General features: G+C 57.7%; 1 protein-coding gene across 3 annotated transcripts in view; it reads right to left on the bottom strand.

Moving 5' to 3' along the window:
- Positions 1 to 4,360: 4,360 nt before the first annotated feature.
- CUEDC1 (CUE domain containing 1) overlaps positions 4,361 to 19,473 on the bottom strand; it is an 88,474-nt gene continuing 73,361 nt past the window's right edge. For all 3 annotated transcript variants that reach the window (XM_055577544.1, XM_055577543.1, XM_055577545.1), the window contains 8 exons: positions 15,877 to 16,003; positions 14,996 to 15,188; positions 13,834 to 13,917; positions 11,956 to 12,027; positions 11,110 to 11,203; positions 9,969 to 10,027; positions 8,144 to 8,214; positions 4,361 to 5,813 (listed from right to left, as the gene is read on the bottom strand). In XM_055577544.1, the coding sequence (XP_055433519.1) occupies positions 8,147 to 8,214; positions 9,969 to 10,027; positions 11,110 to 11,203; positions 11,956 to 12,027; positions 13,834 to 13,917; positions 14,996 to 15,188; positions 15,877 to 16,003 (697 nt within the window). In that variant the 3' untranslated portion in view covers positions 4,361 to 5,813; positions 8,144 to 8,146. The remainder of the gene's footprint in view (positions 5,814 to 8,143; positions 8,215 to 9,968; positions 10,028 to 11,109; positions 11,204 to 11,955; positions 12,028 to 13,833; positions 13,918 to 14,995; positions 15,189 to 15,876; positions 16,004 to 19,473) is intronic.

Raw genomic sequence — 19,473 nt, 5'->3', positions numbered from 1 at the left:
GGAAGGTATGTCAGCCCAGCATACACTCCACCGGACTGGACAGATGTGTCCCCGGGGCCTTTGCACTCCCTCAGCTTATCGCTCCCATATGGCCGGCTTGGTGTTGTAACAGTGTCTGCTTCTCTGAGTCTGGGCCTCATTGAAGCAGCAACCAGGACTCTTATCTCTGCCTCCTGACACCCAGCCTGGTGCTGAGCCTAGAGCTGACTCTTCAAAAGAATTTTCTTGTTGAACAGCACCGAGAAATAAAACCAAGATAGGGCAAATGAGGATGCGGTGATCTCAGCACTCCTCGCTGGAGGCCTTCCCTGGGCACACCCATGGGGAGAAAGCTGTAAGCAGTCCTCCACCCCATCACGCCCCGGCTCACTTCCAGTCCTGGCTGTCCTCTGTGCCTCACTGACAGATCCCTTTTACAAACCTCTGGGCCTCAGCTTTGTCATCTGTGAAATGGGCAATATCATAACACCCACCACATAGCCTTGTTGTAAGGAGTCAGAGGGTTAATTCCTGCAAAGTGCTTAAAACCGTGCCTGGTATATAGTAATTGCTCAACAAATAGGAGTAATGATGATAATGACTTCTGACCATTCCATGCCTAAGAGCAATAAATCACAACTTATTCAATCGTGTGTGTGTTAGTTGCTAAGTTGCATCTGACTCTGCAACTGCATGGACTGTAGTCCACCAGGTTCCTCTGTCCATGGGATTCTCCAGGCAAGAATACTAGAGTGGGTTGCCATGCCCTCCTCCAGGGGATCTCCCCAACCCTGGGTCTCCCGCAATGCTGGCAGATTCTTTACCATCTGAGCCACCACGGAGCACACTTAACAATTTCCAAGGCATTTTCACATGGCTGCCCATTCAATGCTTCAGCAAACAGCAGCCTTATCCCCAAGAAGAATCCAGTTAAGGCAAAGGAAAGAGAAGCACTTTATGCCTACCTGCCCTGGGAGGTCTCATGATATCTCCTGTGGTAGCCAAGGAAATAGGAGCCAGTTAGTCCTGACCTCTGGTTATCAAAATTAAAGGGCAGTTGGAATCACGCTATGGGGTTTTCTCAGCAGAAGATGAGACCCTTGAAAGCACACATTTCGGGGCTGGCGTGGGCCCTTCTTATCTTGGGGAAAGCAGAGCCCTCTATCTTTAATGTGCCCCTGAAGCTCCTAGAATTCTTGGAAAATGCAGATTCTGACTCAGTAGGTCTGTAATGACGCCTGAAACTTTGCATTTCTAACAGACTTCCAAGCTGACCCCAAGGCTGGTGGTCTGCAGATAGAATCATAAACTTGTCCAGGTTTGCCCCAGACTTTCCTGGTTTAGCACTGAAAGTTTTATATCGGAGGAAACCACTCAGTCCTGGAAAACTGGAACGGTTGGTCACGGTATCCACAGACCACACTTTGAATGGCAAGGTCAGAGCAAGGCAGGCTCGTGCTGAGCTTGTATTGAGCTCCACCAGTCCTTCCTGCAGAGTCCCTGGAATAATCCTCCTGGACTGATTTTTTTTAAAAATTGTGACTCTATAGAAATGACAGGCAGGGTAGATGCTGGTTTTGTGGGGTCTGAAGCTTATATAACCTTAGTGGCCCTTTTAAGAAAAAAAAAAGTACAAAAATATCTTTGTAAATTTTACCAAACGTAAGACCATGTGAACAGAGTAAACGTCCTCTGTCTGTTTGGCTTGAGGAAAAAACAGGTGCTGAGGTCTCCCTTCTGGGAACGCGGTGGTCTGGCCTTGCAGCGGCCAGCAACCGCCACTTCCAAGAGACAGCCACCAGGTGGCAGTAGAACCCCACAGCCCCCTCAATACCCCAACTCCCCACCACCAGCTCCAGAAACTTCCACACCTTCCTCCAGCTGGCCCAGCGAGCCAGGTCAACAAATATCAGTGTAAGGCTGTGATACTGGGCAAAAGGGGTGCAATGCTTCTCCCTCAGCAGCACATCTGCCGTTTGATGGAAATGCTAAGAGACTGTTGCTGTTACTAAAACCAGACAAAGAATGCTAATAGCTGACTTTCGGGCATGCTGTTGGAAAGGCTTTGAAGCAGGTGGACCTTTCTGCGCTCTCCAAACTGCATTTATGCAAGGGTTCTAAGTCTTACCACCTGTTCCCCCACCCGAGTGTTATCGCTTAGTGTTCAGGCACCAGCTCGGAATTCCGCTGAAAGTGAAAGTGAAATTCACTCAGTTGTGTCTGACTCCTTGCGACCCCATAGAATACAGTCCATGGAATTCTCCAGGCCAGAATACTGGAATGGGTAGCTGTTCCCTTCGCCAGGGGATCTTCCCAAACCACGGATCGAACCCAGGTTGCGGGCAGATTCTTTACCAGCTGGGCCACCAGGGAAGCTGCCTGGGTTCAAATTCAGGTAGTACCACTTACTGAATAAGGACCTGATTATCTCTGTGCTCCCGTTTTCCTGATCTGTGAAATGGAAGTATTAATACTGACTTCATAGCATAGTTGTGTGATAAAATAATGTGAACAAAGCACCCCAGAAAAGTGACCGACATACAGTAAGCACTGATAAGCAGCTCTCAGTATCATCATTTCACATCGTGCCTGTCTTCTTCAAGCCAAGTTCTCCTGTGTTTCCTGCAACCTCAACCCTCCAGCAGGTGCCTCAGTACACTAGAGAGGGGCTTCCCTGGCAGCTCCGTGGTAAAGAATCCGCCTGCCAATGCAGGAGACATGCATTCAATCCCTGGTCTGAGAAGATCCCATGTGCCTTGGAGCAACTAAGTTCGGGTGCCACTCTACTGAGCCTGCGCTCTAGAGCCTGGGAGCCACAACTCCTGAGCCCAGCATGCCACAACTGCTGAGGCCCGTGCACCCTAGAGCTCATGTTCTGCAATGTGAAGCCCATGCACCGCGACTAGAGAGTAGCTCCCGCTCACGGAAACTAGAGAAAACCCTGCATAACAGTGAAGACCCAGCACAGCCAGAAGTAAACACGTGAGCCTAGAGGGAGGCTGACCCCGCTATGGTCATCAACAGCCTAGTTCTTCTGGGCACAGCACTCCCTAGTCCCGTGAGCTCCTCTCAAGCTGGGACTGAGCCCCGAGGACAGCAAAGCATAAAAAGTGGGAGGGACTCTGGTTGGACCAAAGTCCAGATACTCGGGCTCATTTTTGCAGAAGATAAATCTGCAGGTACCACCTTGCGGACACCAAGAGCCCAGAACCCACAGATGAGCAGAATGGAAAGACAGATGGCTAGGGCAGTCACCTGGCCCAGCCTGACTCTTTTCCTGGGCGCTCTATATACTGTTCAGCCAGGAGGAACTCCTCATGGAGCAGGGCCTGGTAAGCTTTCTTTGCCTTTGTCAGCAAAGTGATGTCTCTGCTTTTTAATATCCTGTCTAGATTTGTCACAACTTTCCTTCCACAGAGCAAGTGTCTTTTAGTTTCCTCTTGGTTTGCTGAGGTCCAGGTTCAACTTCCCAAGTGGCACAGAGGTCAAGAACCCCTCTGCCAATGCAGGAGATGCAAGAGACGAGGGTTTGACCCCTGGGTCAAGAAGATCCCCTGGAGTAGGAAATGGCAACCCGCTCCAGTACTCTTGCCTGGAAAATTCCATGGACAGAGGAGCCTGGCCGGCTACAGTCCACAGAATTACAGAGTAGGACACAGCTGAGCACAGAAACTCCAGGTCTGTCTGGGGCATCAGTGGGTATGTCCATCTAGGAGACCACCTTCATCTACCTGGGCTGTGGGTAGGGCAGGGGTCTGAGCAGACTCTTTTCTTAGGGGAGGCAGGAGGGAGCTGCATTGTTTATCCAGAAGAAAGGCCACTGAACTCCAACACAGCATACGGGGAGACTTGGCCTGGGTGACTCGGAGCCCAGAATCGAGATATGTGTGGTTGAAGCCACAAGGAGGCCCACCGCTCAATACCAGGAAGAACTTTTTAACCTTGAGAACCGCTCTGTCTGAAAAGGGCACCAGCTCCCTCCTTGGGCAATTAGCGCCTTGGCCCGGAAGGCAGTAGGGAGAAAGCCAGAGAGATTTGAATTAGAAGATCTCTTCGGGCGCTTTGAAGTCTGAGATTGCACATTCCCGCAGCCCCAGGCGGCCTATACTCTGGCAGCTTTCTGTTTGTTTAGGGAGGTGATCCGCCGGTCGGAGCTTCTGCAACAGACTGTCGGCAAGCGGCTTACCTTCCCAGGCAGACAGGAAAGCAGGCAGCCCAGCAGGCAGGCGAGGCTGTGGTGCGACATGGGTGTCACCGGGCCCCTGGGAGGCCGCGCCCCGGGCCTGCGTGAGCTGCGGGTGCACCAGGCCAGCGGCCCCAGTGCACGGGGTGCCCGAGGGTGCTGGGGGTGCGGGGGAGAAGAGGGTCAGCCCAGGCGCCGTCAAGTCAGAGCACCAAGAGAACACCAAGTCTTTATTACACCAATTCCTACGAAACAGCTCCAGGAAAAAACCCACACGGAAGAGGAGAGACAGAACTAACAAACTCACACACATGGAGTGGGGTTCCCCCTCTATTGTGTGGGGGCTGTGGGGGATTGGTGGGGAGCCGAAGGGCAACCGCACTTCCGCGGGACGGGGAGGCGGCCAGGGTCTCCCCAGGGCACTGCGTGGGGCGCACCAGGCCCTCTTTATCTCAGGGTGACTTGTGGTCACCCAGCCCCAGCGGGCCTGGCGTCTCCTCTCAACACCCCAATGCTGTGCAGCTGGGCGGGCTCCCTGTTCCAGCTGGAGCTTCTTACCCGCCCAGGCTTCCCCCAAGTCAGCACACCCCCATCTCCCGGCGGGGGGAGGGGGGGCCTCAGAGGCGGGGCTGGCTGCGCCCCCAGCCCTCCCGCTGGCAGTGGCTGGTGCTGGATCAGGTCCGTAGGTCCCTTGTTCACCTGGCCATTCACCTTGTCACTCTTGGCAAGGGGCACCCAGCACGCCCTTGTGGCCCGGGGCTGCAGGCCGGCTGGCAGCCTCTTCTTCATGCCCCCCAGTCCCACACCTTCCCAAGATTACCAAGGAACTGATCGCTGCCCACTCGGAGGCAGCAGAACTTCTAGTCTGGATGGGGGCTCAGCGCCGCTGGACAGGGGCTGCAGGATCCCATCCAGAAAAGGCTTTTTGTCTTCTGCCAGACTGAAGACCCCCCCGCCCCACCGCTAGAACCCTCCAGCTCCAGGGTGGCCTGTCTCCGGATCCCTCTGAGGACCCTTGCCAGCCCCCAACGGAGGCAGCAAGGAGCGCATGCAGAGCAGGCGGCACACACGGCTCTGCAGGGCCCGTCACCCCTCAGCCAGGGCTCCAGAGACGGCCCAGGGCTCTGTGCAGCGGAGGGGCACGGGCCAGGGCCCCTGGGGGAAGGCTGAAAGGCAGGAGGCCATGGGGATGAAGGGCCCCAGGTGCCCAGAGGGAGCTGGGATGAGGGCGGGGGGTCAGGCCGTGCCTGTGGTCTCTCCTGCAGGACAGGACGGAGGCAGGGGCTCCACCCTCAGGCCAAGAAGGATCATCCTCCCCTTTTGGGTATTCCCACCTTGCCTGCTTTCTGTTTTGTTGCGTTTTCTTTTTCTTTTTTTAACAGAAGGGGGTTAGCTCCTGCATTTCCATCCATTCCCCTTAGAACAGGCCGGTTACAGAGGCGCTGTGGTTGGCTGCTGCCTCCACCCTCCTCCCTTCCTGCAATCACAGCGGGCAACTCGGAAGTTCTGAGTCCCTTGGAAAGTGGCAGTGGCTGGGCTGGACTGTGGCCAGAGAATCACCGGGCCTCAGAACTCAAGCACCATCTGTCCGACGGCAGCTGGGATGCCTCCGCCGGTCGGATCGTCCCCGGCAAGGAGGAACCGCCGGTATCTGGAGGAGAGAGGGATGGGAGAGGTCTTTTTCAACGGAGCCCCGTGGTCTTCTGTCATCTCTAGTTCCTGGAGAGAGTGTCTGGGGCAGAAGGTTCTAAAGACAGGGGCCCTCTCCTTCCCCCAGGGACTCTGTGTCAGCCTCGGAACTTGGGCTGGGGTCACATGCGCCAATCCAAGGTCCTAGAAACATCCCAACGTGCAAACTAGGGGGGCCTCCGGCCGCTTGAGGTGGAGTGGGGGTCTGGAACGCCTGGTGGATGTGAAGCTTCTGTCTGTAGAGGGCTGAGAACCATGCTAGCTGCCTGACCTCTTCTGTGACCAGACGCAGCAGGAACTCAGCAGAAATACATGGAACTACACCCAGGGCACTTGTAGGGGCAGAAAAGCAAAACGGGGCCGGAACTGGTGGGACCCCACACCAAGCCAAGGAGCCTTTATGCAGAAGACCCATTCAGAGAGCGAGGGAGAGACGGGACTCAAGAGGCATCCTGGTGATGGCTGAGAGGGCAGGGGCAGGGAAAAGCCCACAGCAGTGAGCCAGGTGATAAGAGTCTGCAGGGTGGTGATGAGAGGGATAAAGAAGAGAAGTGGAGGGGGGACGTCAGGAGGAGGGGATCGTCTGGCTTCAGTGAGTGGACAGCCGGGGCCAGGAAGACCGTGGTGGGCACAGCGGGGGCTGTGGGACAGATCAGGAGAACCAACACAGAGAGTCAGGCTTTGGAGCCAACCGCACACGAGTGTTGCCATCAGAGGCTGGTGGCACGGCTGGGAGAGTAGGGCATAGGGAGACTTTGAGGGGGGTCAAGGGCAGAGCTGCCAGGAGCACTGGGGGCCCAAAGGCACACAGAGAAGCAACAGCAGAGAGAAAGGGGGCCCAGGATTGCTGGGGCCACAGGAGGCTGCAGGGAGACAATGGGCACAGCGGGCAGAAGACAGCACCAGCAGCGGATTGGTCAAAGGCCCCCAAGCAGGCAGGTGACTGTGAGTCAATCTGGGGGATAGGGGGCAGCCAACCCAGCGGGGCGAAGGAGGGCGCGGCTTCTCTGCAGGTCGGGTGGCTGGAAGCATATTGAGGACTCCTGGCTTTTAAGATGGGAAGCAGGGGGATGTAGGCTTGAGGACGGAGCTAGAAAGGGAAAAGGTGGACCGTTCAGGAGAGAAATAAGTGATGAGCAAGCTCCTGACAGGGAGTGGCTCTGGGCCAGCGGGAAGGATGTGGCAGTAACATTGTGTGGGAGGGGGTCCTTCCCCCTGGTTGGGTTTGTTTGGTTTTTTTTCCCAGCATTCCAGATGACAGAGACGCGTGGCTGCAGTCACACGGGTGAGGAAAGCCTCAGAGCACAGTCGGGGGTGAAGGTGCCTGATGGAGGGTGTAGTGGCAAGTCAACTGGACGTGAAGGCCAGAGGCCCAGGATGAGGACAGAGGGCCCCGTACTGTCCCTGGCTGCGTCCCCCACACTCTGGGACCAGCACAGCATCCGGGGCAGGGTGGGCAGGCAGCCTCGTGACGGGGGAGGGGTTGGAGGAGGGACCGGGTCCTGAGCTCTGGGGGAGGCGTCGGCAACCTGTCCCTCCCCAGGGATGGTCCTGGGGGCGGCCGGGGCATCCCCTGTTCTCCCCCAGGGGTGGTCCTGGGGGAGGTGTCAGCATCCCCTGTCCCTCCCTGGGGATGGTCCTGGGGGAGGTGTTGGCATCCCCTGGTCCTCCCCTGGGGATCGTCCTGGGGGAGGTGTTGGCATCCCCTGGTCCTCCCCTGGGGATGGTCCTGGGGGAGGTGCTGGCATCCCCTGTCCCTCCCCGGGGACAGTCCTGGGGGCGGCGGCATCCCCTGTCCTCCCCGGGGGTGGTCCTGGGGGTGGTGTCGGCATCCCCTGGTGCTGGGACGCACAGGAAAAGAAGAGGAAAACCAGTCTGCAGGCCCAGGGCTCCCACCAGAGACAGAGCTGCCTTGAGAGGGGCCATCTCCTCATCGCCTCCACCACTGAAGCCCAAGCCGGCATGCGGAGAGGCGGTGTGGCTCCGGCCGGGGTGAAGCCAGAATCTCGGCTTTTCTCATGCTGTTCTTAGAATGCTCTGTGTGTCCTGGACTTTATTCTCAACCGTGCTGTCAACTACTCAAGGTCAAAGCTGGCACAGGCAGGTGTGATTATCTTTTGTCAAATGAATAAATAATGGAGAAAATGCAAACCACGAGCTCCCCTGTCACAACACCCAGGGGAAGAAGCCGGGCCCTGCAGCATCTAGGTGCCTGAGCCTGCCGCCCCCACCCTGCGGAGACAGCCAGGGTGTGTAGCTGGCAGTCCTGGGGAGAGTGGCCCCGGGCCTTACCTCCTACTGCCCTTCCTTGAGCGCCTCCTCCACCTTGGGCACCTCCTGTCGCCTCCCCCGGAAGTCTTCATCTGAAAAGCAGAGGAAAGGACCTCAGCCTCCCCTCTGCACAGCCTTGCTCAGGCACGTCCCCCAGGCTGGAGAGGACGGCTGCTGACCCTGCTCTCTGCACTGCGGTGGCTGAAGCACACGCTGACCCTTGGGGACCTGGGAAGAGGCTACAGACGAGGGGTCAGGACCCCTGCCCGCTGCTCTGTCTCCATCTCTGAGCTCGGAGAACTCAAGTTCTTCCCTCAGTTTCCTCATCTATAAAATGAGATGGGGGACGCAGGACTGTCCTGATGACCTCCAAGGCCCTTCTAGCCCTTGTTTAGGATGTCTCCTGACCACCAAAGGGCCCTCCTTCTCTGGGGCACCAGAACCAGGGCTCAGCTGTGGGCCCAAGGAGGTCTGAGGCAGTGTCTTCTGGCCCACATGCCACTGGGAGGGCCTGAATGGAGGCAGAAAGGCCTCTGGGCCCCAACACCAAGACTGCCCAAAGCATGGTTCTCAAGGCGAGATCCTTCCCCGCAGTTGAGCTTGTCTGTCCCCTCACACCCAAGAGAATATTCCCCAGAAGCATCACCCGGCTCTTTGTGCTCCAGGTAAAGATCTAGGTGGAGATGTGGCTGGGCCCCCTTTCAGAAGTGAAAGGAAAGGAGAGGCAACGTGGACCACGTTCAGTTCAGTCGCTCAGTCGTGTCCGACTCTGCAACCCCATGGACTGCAGCACGCCAGGCCTCCCTGTCCATCACCAACTCCCGGAGTTCCCCCAAACTCATGTCCATCGAGTAGGTGATGCCATCCAACCATCTCATCCTCTGTCATTCTCTTCCTCGCCTGCCTTCAATCTTTCCCAGCATCAGGGTCTTTTCCAATGAGTCTTCTCCAAGACCACAGTTCAAAAGTATCAATTCTTCTGTGCTCAACTTTCTTTATAGTCCAATTCTCACATCCACAGCTTTGACTAGATGGACCTTTGTTGGCAAAGTAATGTCTCTGCTTTTTAATATACTGTCAAGGTTGGTCATAGTTTTTCTTCCAAGGAGCAAGTGTCTTTTAATTTCATGGCTGCAGTCACCATCTGCAGTGATTTTGGAGCCCAAAAAAATAGTCTGTCACTGTTTCCACTGTTTCCCCGTCGATTTGCCATGAAGTAACGGGACCGGATGCCACGATCTTCGTTTTCTGAATGTTGAGTTTTAAGCCAGATTTTTCACTCTTCTCTTTCACTTTCATCAGGAGGCTTTTTAGTTCTTCTTCGCTTTCTGCCATAAGGGTGGCGTCATCTGCATATCTGAGGTTATTGATATTTCTCCCGGCAATCTTGATCCCAGTTTGTGCTTCCTCCAGCCCAGCGTTTCTCATGATGTACTCTGCATAGAAGTTAAATAAGCAGGGTGACAATATACAGCCTTGACGTACTCCTTTCCCAATTTGGAACCAGTCTGTTTTTCCATGTCCAGTTCTAACTGTTGCTTCTTGACCTGCAAAGAGGTTTCTCAGGAGGCAGGTCAGGTGGTCTGGTACTCCCATCTCTTGAAGAATTTTCCAGTTTGTTGTGATCCACACAGTCAAAGGCTTTGGTATAGTCGATAAAGTGGGACCAAGTTGGGGGGACCGATTTCTTTGGGTCAGCTACCCACCAACCCTGATACGTGTCCCGTAGTTAGGAGTCCCTGCCCTAACAGGTTGGGTTCACCTGTGAAACACCCAGGCCCTACTCTTGGAGGACTACCCATCATGGCAACTCAAAGCTCCAGCCTCCCTGCCCTCCCCACCTTACCGCAAGCATGGCCCTCCACGTCATCCAGGAGATTGGCTGTTGACGCCGCAGCCCCCAGCCTGCCGGGCCGTTCAGGAAAACTGTCCCAGGGGTCGGTGGGCACTGCTTCGGGGCTCCCAGGCCTTCCCACTCCCTGGCCCTGGCCTTGGCCTTCTACCTCCCAGCCAGAGCTCAGGAGGCCTCCCTCACACCAGCCGTATCCCCTGACAATGCCCCAGTACCTCCCACAGGCTCCTTTTCTGGGGGTCAACTGAGTAGACAGGCCCTGACTCTCTCACCCGGCTCTCATCTCTGGGACAACTTTCTTTCTGTTCTGCTTTGCTGCTGCGGTGGCTCAGAGGGTAAGGAGTCTGCCTGCAAATGTGGGAGACGCAGGTTCGACCCCTGGGTTGGGAAGATACCCTGGAAAAGGAAATGGCAACCCGCTCCAGTATTCTTGGGCTTCCCTGTTGGCTCAGCTGGTAAAGCATCCGCCTGCAATGCAGGAGACCTGGGTTCGATCCCTGGGTTGGAAAGATCCCCGGAGAAGGGAAAGGCTACCCACCCCAGTATTCTTGCCTGGGAAACCCCATGGACGGAGGAGCCTGGCGGGCTACAGTCCATGGGGTCGCAGAGAGTCACTCACGAATGAGCGACTTCACTTCTTCACTTCACTTGGCTGCTCAGCATCTAATATCCTGGGCCCTGTCTAATGAACATGGGTGGGAATCTGGGTAAAATTGTGGAAGGCTGTATTTTTACTGGAGGAACTAAGAATGAGAAGGCAGGACCAACATCTGTGAAATGAGAAGGTGGGAAGGTCTGTGGAGCAATTCAACTTAAGAAATCAGGGAAAGGTTTGCTGATTTAGATGGAAGAACCAAGTTTTCTCCCAAGATGACCCCAGAGAAGAAGTTAAAAAGTCGTAGGACAACTTCTGAGCCCACAGCGGGTTGACACTGGCCTGCTCCCCATGCCAGGGGTGGGGGTTGGGGTGTCAGGAAATGGCACCCAGAGATAAGGCTCCCCATGGAAACAGCAGGGGCGCGGGAGGGCCCGTCCCAGTCTTGGAGAGGGCGTGGCCCGAGGGAGCACAGTGCGGGGTTCAGTGCCCTTGGCATCCACCGGCGCCACCGCCCAGTGCCAGGCTGGACAAGGATACGACTGATGCTTCAGCAAGTGTTTCCTCTTTGACTTCCTCATCTTGGTCTTCTCTGAGAAGGCCCTGGCCAGCTCAAACAGCTTCCTCCGGGTAGCTGGGGACAAAGAGACCTGTGAGCTGGCAGTCCCCAGGACCAGGGCAGGCTGGTGGGGGAGTTACTGCAGGGGCAGCTCAGGCCACCGAGAGCGTGAGCAGGGCCCGCCACCTGCAGCAGAGATCCGGGTGCTCCTCCTGGCCCCGCTGGGACAGACAGCCATGCATCTGGGCTTTCTCTCTGGCCACCTCCCCGTCCCCCTCCGTCCACCTCCAGAGCTGGCTCTGGGATGTCCATGACGAATACGAGACTTTCTCTGAAATGGGGCCTGAGAGCATGGCAGCCTCATTCACACGTGGCTATGTGTCTGTGGGGATGGAAGGGGATGTGAAGGCGTGCCCAGGCTGGCGGGACTCCACGGGAAGAGGCCACTGACCCGGCGGGCCTCCCACCCACAGAAAGTGGACCGAGCTTGGCTTCCCTACTCGGTTGGCCCCGGCCAAGCAGTAGCCTCAAAGCACAGAGAATGTGAACTCTAAAGTGGGGTGGGGTGGGGTGGGGAGGTGGTCCCAGTACAATATTATTTTTCTGCAGACAGCTGGGTCAAGAGGATTTAAAACTTAATTTGTATCCAGACTCAGCTGCACAGGGAAGTGAGGCAGGGAAGCGGAGGGAGCCAGTCAGTGATTAAAATGTCACTTTGGTTCACCAAGAATCAGCGGGCATTAACAATGCCAGGTGGCTCCCTCCCCTCCCAGGAAGCCACAGGCCTGTTTGGGAACAGCTGGGGAGGGGGCGTGGGCCGGACTCACACTTTCCCATGTGTTTCAACTTGTCCCTGAATAAGGCATCTTCAGACACAGCGGGGTTGGCATCGCTGTTTCCTGGAAGGGGGAAGACATCGCTGAGGGCCAGCTGGAGAGGGACAGTGCCCTGGTTGAGGCCCGAGGCGGTGGGTCAGGACTGTCTCCCCAGCACAGGGCCTCGGCCCCACCCTTCCAGGTGAGGAAGGGAGCACAGGCTTCCTCCCTAACCCGGAGGGAGCTTCAGGCAGGGAGTCACTCTAGGCTTCAATGAGCATTTGCTTCCTTCCTCATCCAAGTCTCACTTTCCCCTTTTCTGTAAAAACTATGGGTGGAGGGCCGGCTCCCAATTGTCTGCTCCTCTGACCACTTCGTGTCCCGTGAAGGCTCTTTGGGAGCTTGAAATCAGCTGTGACTGGAGTGTTCACACCATGGAAGCTACCAGATGCTAGGCACCGGGGCCTCCCCCGCACCCCTACAGGCTGTTGAAAGTTCACCCGCACGTGGCTGGCTGGCCTGCATCCTGACGCAGTGTGAGAATTAACACGGAAGTGGAAGGAGGCTCAGGGCCCACAGCAGGCCCCCGCCGTGGGGATGCCCTTCTCCCCCGGCCAGGGTCCACCTCTCCATGACTCCCCCAGACACGGAGCTTCTGACTCGTTAGACCATCAGCAGGAATGAGAATGGGGCGAGTCCCTAAGTCAGAACCCAGCCGGCCGGCCGGAGTCTCCCGGATCACTCAGCACCCACCTGGGTCCCTCACGTCCCTCCTAAGGTCCCCACGCTAATCCCGAGTCACCTTGTCCACTAAGTCCCTGTGAGTCATTCTGATCCATCTCAGCCGTCCCGGTGTCTATGGTTAATTCGGGATCAAGGACATGTGGCTGCCGTTAAACCCCCCACTGCACATCTGGTGGGGCCTAAGCTCCCAGCCTGTTGCTTATGAATCAGTTCCACAGGATTTTCTCTCTCCAGGCTGGGATCAACTGAGTCCCCCCTCCTTCTGCCCCCCTCCCCGACTCCACCACTCAATGCAAGATCTGTTTGGGGCAAAAGCTGCACATTCTTCCTCTGAGGCGGGAGGCCCGTGTGCGCATGGCGGGTACCAGCTGACCAGGGCCACTGTACGTACACACACAGAATCCAGATATCAAGAGTGGAACCGGGGCTCTCGAGGGGTCCCCAGCTCCAGCTCCACCCCTATACATGCAGCCCAGTAGCCTGCCGTCCACCCTGGGCCCTCCTTCAGCCGCTTGGGCAATTCCTGCTTCTTACCGTCTTATATATGAAACTTACAAAATTCTCTTCCTCCAATACTAAGGCAGGGCCTGGCCTGGGGGGAGATATTCCCCAGCTACCGAATGAATGAATGAACCTTCCCCAGATGGACCCTCCCTGTCCCCCAGCCTGTGCTTGCTATAATTAACAAGCATGTCCTCCGCTTTGCTGGTTTGGGCTCCCTGTTTCTTGGAGGCATCTCCTGCACTCCCCACAAGACCATAAGCTCCCCCGGGGCAGTGCCTGGGTCTCTGAGTCCCTTGCCACCCCCGGCACCCGATGGGACATTATGTGGTGTGCTATGTCCTCTTCTTGCCCAGGCTCCAAGCGCCTCTAAGGAGTAGAGCCAGTCTGCAGGCAGGCCCCAGGTGAGGGCCCCAGCAGCCGCCGGGTTGGCAGGAACCAGGGCCCGTCTCACCCCTCAGGGCGTATGCTGATAGGGCAGAACCATCCTCTGCAGCCTGTTCCCCACCCTCTCTCCAAACTCCAAATATGCAGACACCCCTGGGCTATGAGCCCCCTACACCCTCCAGGCCTGCCTCCCTCTCTCTCTCTCTCTCTCTCTCTTTCTCTCTCTCTCTCTCTCTCGGGAAGGCAAGGGAAGGTTACCTGGGACAGGAGAGGGAAAGTCAAAGTCATTTCCTACGGCCACACTGCTGGATGTAGATTTCTGGGACTCGTATTTCAGTCGATCTGGAAAAGGCCCACAGTCTGGTCAGGGGAGCTAGCTCCCACCCGGGGCCACCTGAGCTGAGAGGTGGTTGGAGGCCAAACCCTGAGAATCACCCCCCCACCCCCACCCCCACACACATGTGCACACGCAACACCTATGGGTTCTCAAAGAACCAGAACTCTCAAAGACACAGAAAGCACTGCCCTGACAACTGCCTGGAATGTCAGAGTGTCAAAATCAAGAGGCCCCTGAGAAACTGGATCATCCAGCCCTTCATCTAAAAGGAAAGGCCTGGAGACTCCCACCAGCATCTTGACTGCAGAGCTGGGACCAGCCTTCGGCTCCTGTCTCAGGCCAGACTTTCCCCTGCACACCATGCTTCTGACCAAAACACACTGCTAGTCACACACACCTGTACGCACAACACCCCTCTCCCACAGGCCCGTCGCTATACACTCCCACAGGCCCGTCGCTGTACACCACCCCCTTCCCACTCTAAAGGGGGAAGGCAGCCAGGCTCGGGGGAGTAGGATCCTTGGCCCAGAGACAACCCCAACACCAGCAAACCCTCCAGAGGCCCTGCTCTAATGTCCTCTGCTCAGAGAGGAATGCACCCTGGCACCCACCTACACAGTCCCTCTACTGCTGGAGCTCCAGTCACACAGGGCAGACACCAGCACCTGGCACAGAGCAGAAATGCGGCGGGGCAAGGAGGGGCAGAGCCCAGAGGGCGCCCCGCTCTCCTGCTAAGTCCTGGTGACTCAGGTCCCTGTGAGCAGAACTCTGCTTCCTATGCGGCACTAATGGTGAAGAACCTGCCTGCCAGTGCAGGAGACATGCGAGACGCGGGTTCCATCCCTGGGTCGGGAAGATCTCCTGGAGGAGGGCATGGCAACTCACTCCAGTATAAATCCCATGGACAGAGGAGCCTGGTGGGCTACAGTCCATGTGGTTGCAAAGAGCATGACCTGACTGAGAGACTAACACTTTCACACTTTCACCTGGACAACTCAGACCTCCAGCTCAGAGCCCCAGGCTAAAGCTGACATGGCCCCGCCTTAGCCCCGAGCTCGTCTGCAGCAACCCCCAGGGCACCACCTCTCTCCAGGGCGAGCAGGAAGTCCCGGTTGCGCTGCAGCTCCTTCATGAACTCCTCGTTCTGCAAGAAGAGCGCAATCCTCTCGTCCTCCAGGTACTGCTTCCAGCGGCTCTCCTGGTCCCGGGGCTCAGGCCCTGCTGCGGGGGGCAGGCTTCCCTCCGTGCTCGCGAGCTTGGAGCCCCTGGAGGTGGCCTGAGGAGGGGAGCAAGCATGTGGACCGCCTACTCACAAGGGCGCGCACTGTGCCAATACCGATGCGCACCGAGGGTACACGTGTCCTTCCCAGGATGCTGCAGCCACGCCCTGTGGCCAGGACCTCCTCTACCCAGATCGAGTTGTTAGCCAAGACTCAACAGACCAGAACCCTCTGTGCTGAGGAAGCATCAGGGGCTTAAGAACTACCCCCCACCTCCCCAGCTTGGCACCTTGGACCTTCCCACCAGCGTTCCCTTTGTCAAAACCTGAATAGTCCTGAAGAGTGATCTTCAAATAGCTCAGGGTCCCCATACTCATACTTTGCTTGTCCTGGCCATCTCAGAGGAGACTGCTTGCAAGGGCCAGTGTCTGGGGAGAAGCACCCTGGCCCTTTCCCCGGGGAAGGAAGGAAGGAAGGTGCTCTGCCTTTCTGCCACTGAATGATCCCCCACCCCTGCCCCTGCCCACCTCCTGCCAGCCTAGGCGGTCGCCAAAGAGCATCCTCAGGGCGGTCCCCTTCCTGAGTGGAAGGGGAAAACTTACAGGCCTCGATGGGGAAGGAGGCTTTTGGTTCAGCCTTCTTTCCCTACCACCCCAGGGCTTAAACGTCAGGGAGGGTCAGTGACTGGCGTGAACACAGAGACGCAGCACAGGCTAGGAGCGGGGGGACCCCCTCCCTCGTTACCTGTATGCTGTCCAGCTGCTGGGGCAGGATGCGGAGAAAGTCTTCGGGGAGGTTTCCCAACAGTGGGGGGTTCCAGTTCCGGTAACGCCTCTGGCTGGAAGGGGGCACGGAGCCCAGCACGTCGATGCTGGAGGGCGACAAGTGAGGATGAGGAGGGAACAGTCAGGCCCACACATAGGTGTCCCGGCCCATCACCCTGGGATCCTGCTCAGAATGGCACCTGTGCGCCCAAGCTTCCAGCTGCCTCCAGCACAGAGGCCCAGACCTCTAGCTCCCCTCTCAGCCAGGCCTTGGCTGACCCCTCGCCTCTGGGCCTGGACGCCTACTGCCCCAGACACTCACTGCTTCCAGCCACCCAGTGTCTGCAAGGTCTCTGGGCCTAGGGGCTTCCCCGGCAGTCCAGGGGCTACGACTTCACCTTCCAATGCAAGGGTGCAGGTTCGATCCCTAGTCAGGGAGGTAAGATGCCACATGTATCTTGGCCAAACAAACAAACAAAAGGTCTTTGGGCCTAGAGAGGTCTGCGTTTGCGGAGCTCATGTTGGGTGTTGTGGATCTGGGCACGGATGCAGGGGTCACAGCCCTTCAGCCTTCTGTCTCTAGCATCCAGGATAACACGAGCTCCTGGGTGCTGAGTGACAGGTGTGTTCCCAGGGAACAGACACCCAGGGCGGCTGACAGCCCAGCCCTCCCCAATGTCAGTTTGCTGGGATCGGGAGACACGGGGACACCACGGTCCCTAGAGGGCAAGTAGACCCAGGCTCCAGACCTGGTGGGTGGTCCCGGGGGAGACCGTATCCCCTGTGGGGCTTTCCCCTCATCTGCAAACCGCTGCCGCCCTGCCCAGGTGCATGGGAGCCCCTCACGAGGCTGCCTTGAACAGCAAGCTGGAAAGGCACGTGGAGGGTGGGACTGGCAGGGGCTGCTCTCCTGGCCGCAGGCAGAGGCCACAGCGGGAGGGGGGATAGGAAGGGGGCCGTGGGCACGTGCCCGCCCTGACCCCCCGGCCTCCCGCCCCGCCGTCCCGCCCGAGGGCGGCCTGGGGCTGGGCCAGGAGCTCCCCACAGCTCCCCGGCGGCCTGCAGCGTGGCAACCGCAGAACACGTGTTCTGCTGAATCAGGGAAATGACACACAGCGACGGCAGGCCAGGGCCGGGGGCGGTGGGGGCCGCTCTCGCGGGGCCGGCTTTGATTTGGTCTCCAGCTCCAGGAATCCCGCCCGCCCACTCACTGGAGGGGAGCTTTTCCGGGCTGCCACTGAGGATGGAAATAACTTCCTTTCCTTTTCTATTTTGGGCGGGTGGCCTGGCGGCCCAGGGGGAAGGGCGGGGGTGGCAGCAGACAGGATAACAAGCTGCTAAGTGCGTGGTGGGAGCGCAGCTCCAGACGGCAGCCAGGGAACCCCGGGCCCCTCTCACAGTTCCAGGGGGCGGGGGGGGGCCTGCATCACAGCCCGGGACTCCGAATCCCGGGCACATTTTCTGCTCCATCACTCCTCTGCCTCCCGACAGAGTTGGCAACTTCATTTTGCTCCAAGGGCCAGACCATCCCCCACCCCCGACTCCAGCACCCTGGAGCAATCGCCTCCAGCCTCACCACCCTTCCTGTGGCTTCAGGGTCCTCACTGGGCCATGGGTGCCCACCCCAACTCAACCACACCCAGAGTTACCCAGGAAAGCCCTGGAGAGCGCCCCAGAGTTGCAGCTGGCCCCCTGTAAACGTTTGTTACTGAGTACCCAAGTGGGGAGGGGGACAAGGAGCTGGAGGCTGAGGGTCCCTGGATGCTGGGCCCACGGTCCTGGAGGAGGGGGTGGGCCGAGTCCCCTGCCCTGGCTCGGGCTGAAATGAGGTCAGCCCACAGCTGTAAGAACCAGGGGGGGCCCTGAGCACAGGCGGCCCAGGCAACTCCATTGTGGTCAGAAAGGAATGTCAGAAATGAGCTGAGAGGCAAATGAACTTTCAAGGCTGTAATTTCAACAGAAGAACAGCAGGTGGCCTGTAAGGAGGGTGCTGGGGCTTCAGAGCTAGTCTCATTCAGGAGAAAGAGGCAAGGACAGGCTGTGGGAAGGAAAGGAGAGGGAAGGCTGGGAAGGCTCTTCTGGCCCAGAGTTTCTGCCTCTGCACCCAGAACTAGAACTCCAAGTGCCAACAGACTCAGACCCCCAGGCTTACCCAAAGAATATGAGAGCCCAGAAGGATTTCAGCGACAAGCCTTCCAAGCAAGATTTCTGGTAAAGGCAAGGAGGCCCAGATGGGGTCAGGCCTGTCACCAGGCACACAGATCATCCTGGCGAAAACTGGGCCTTCCAGCATTCCAGGCAGGCTCCCTGCCTCTCTGCACCCCCAGCAGCTCCCAAACTCTGCTCCACCTTTGGTCTCAAAGGCAGTCCAGTGCCTGGAGGTGGCAGAAAGGATCCAGGCCATTGCTGACCCCCCACCCTCCCCCAACTCAACTCTGATTGCCCCCAGCAGCCAGAAAGAGATGCTTAAAACACTAACACGATCCCGCCACCCTCGTGCTTGAACCCCTGGGTGTAGGATAAGGTCAGAGCTCCTTGGAGGACCCACGAGGGCTTCCTCTGTCTGCCGGCCTCGAAGACTCACCAGGCCTTTTCACACTTCCTGGAGTTCTCTCGGATGGGCCCCCATCTCCTGCCTCCAGGCCTTGCTTTGCGTGTGCTCTTGCCTTTGCCTGGAATGCCCTCCTGTCCTCCGCTTCGGCAGATTACAGCTTGGACCTCAGCTCCTCTAGGCTGCCTTCCCTGCACCCTGCCGTGTCTATACCTGCCCCCAGACTCTGATCTCCTTGGGAGGTCAGGGTAGCAGGGTCCTTGTCTCTGTATCACACATGGTTCAGCACCTGTCTGCTTCAGGTGGCTCCTAAATGCTAGAAATGCACGTCCCGGATGGAGAGACTGCATGAGGCCCTGGGGGTGGGGGGTGGGAATCTGGGCCATCTGGGCCTAGCAGGGCCAGCCCAGAGCAAAGCGGCAGGTGTTCAGAGGTGGGGCCTGCCTCTTCTGAACACCAGCCTCTGGGAGCAGCCTTAACCCTGGTCTCAGTGTTCACCGTTAGAGCTGACTTCAGAGGCCTGCTGTGCAGCTGGGGTGGGACGTCTGCTGACAAGTCTGGTTCATACCTGGGCCTGTGCTAAGTGCCCCCAACACAGCATCTCATTCAACCCTCACCAGAGTGCTGAGATGGGGATGAGTGTTCCCATTTCACAGATGAGGCAAATGGAGCCCAGAGAGGGTAAGCAGTGAGCCAAAGGCACCTCAAGAATCAGAAGTTAGATGGCTGAGGGAGGGGGAGGTGGGGGAACACGGCCTCTGTCTGACTCCACAACTCACAGGCTCTCTTTCCTGGATCCACCCCCAGCCCAGCAAAAGCCTTCCTTTCCAGATCAGGCCCCTGAACCTCAGGCAAGGGCAGTAGCTTGTCCACAGTCACGGGGTGTGAGTGAGGCTTCCGGAGCCTTGGTCTAGTATGGAAGTCTCTTCGTCCCCACCGGGGCTCCTATCATGAGGCTGCATGGCCTCTGCCCTCCTCCATCCACAATACCGGGGGAGGGCGAGAAGGATGCAGCTGGGATATCCA

The sequence above is a fragment of the Bubalus kerabau genome, chromosome 4 (assembly GCF_029407905.1).
Source record: "Bubalus kerabau isolate K-KA32 ecotype Philippines breed swamp buffalo chromosome 4, PCC_UOA_SB_1v2, whole genome shotgun sequence".
Lineage (NCBI taxonomy): Eukaryota > Metazoa > Chordata > Mammalia > Artiodactyla > Bovidae > Bubalus > Bubalus kerabau.
The sequence above is the reverse complement of the archived record's forward strand: the minus strand, read 5'-3'. Positions and strand labels throughout refer to the sequence as shown.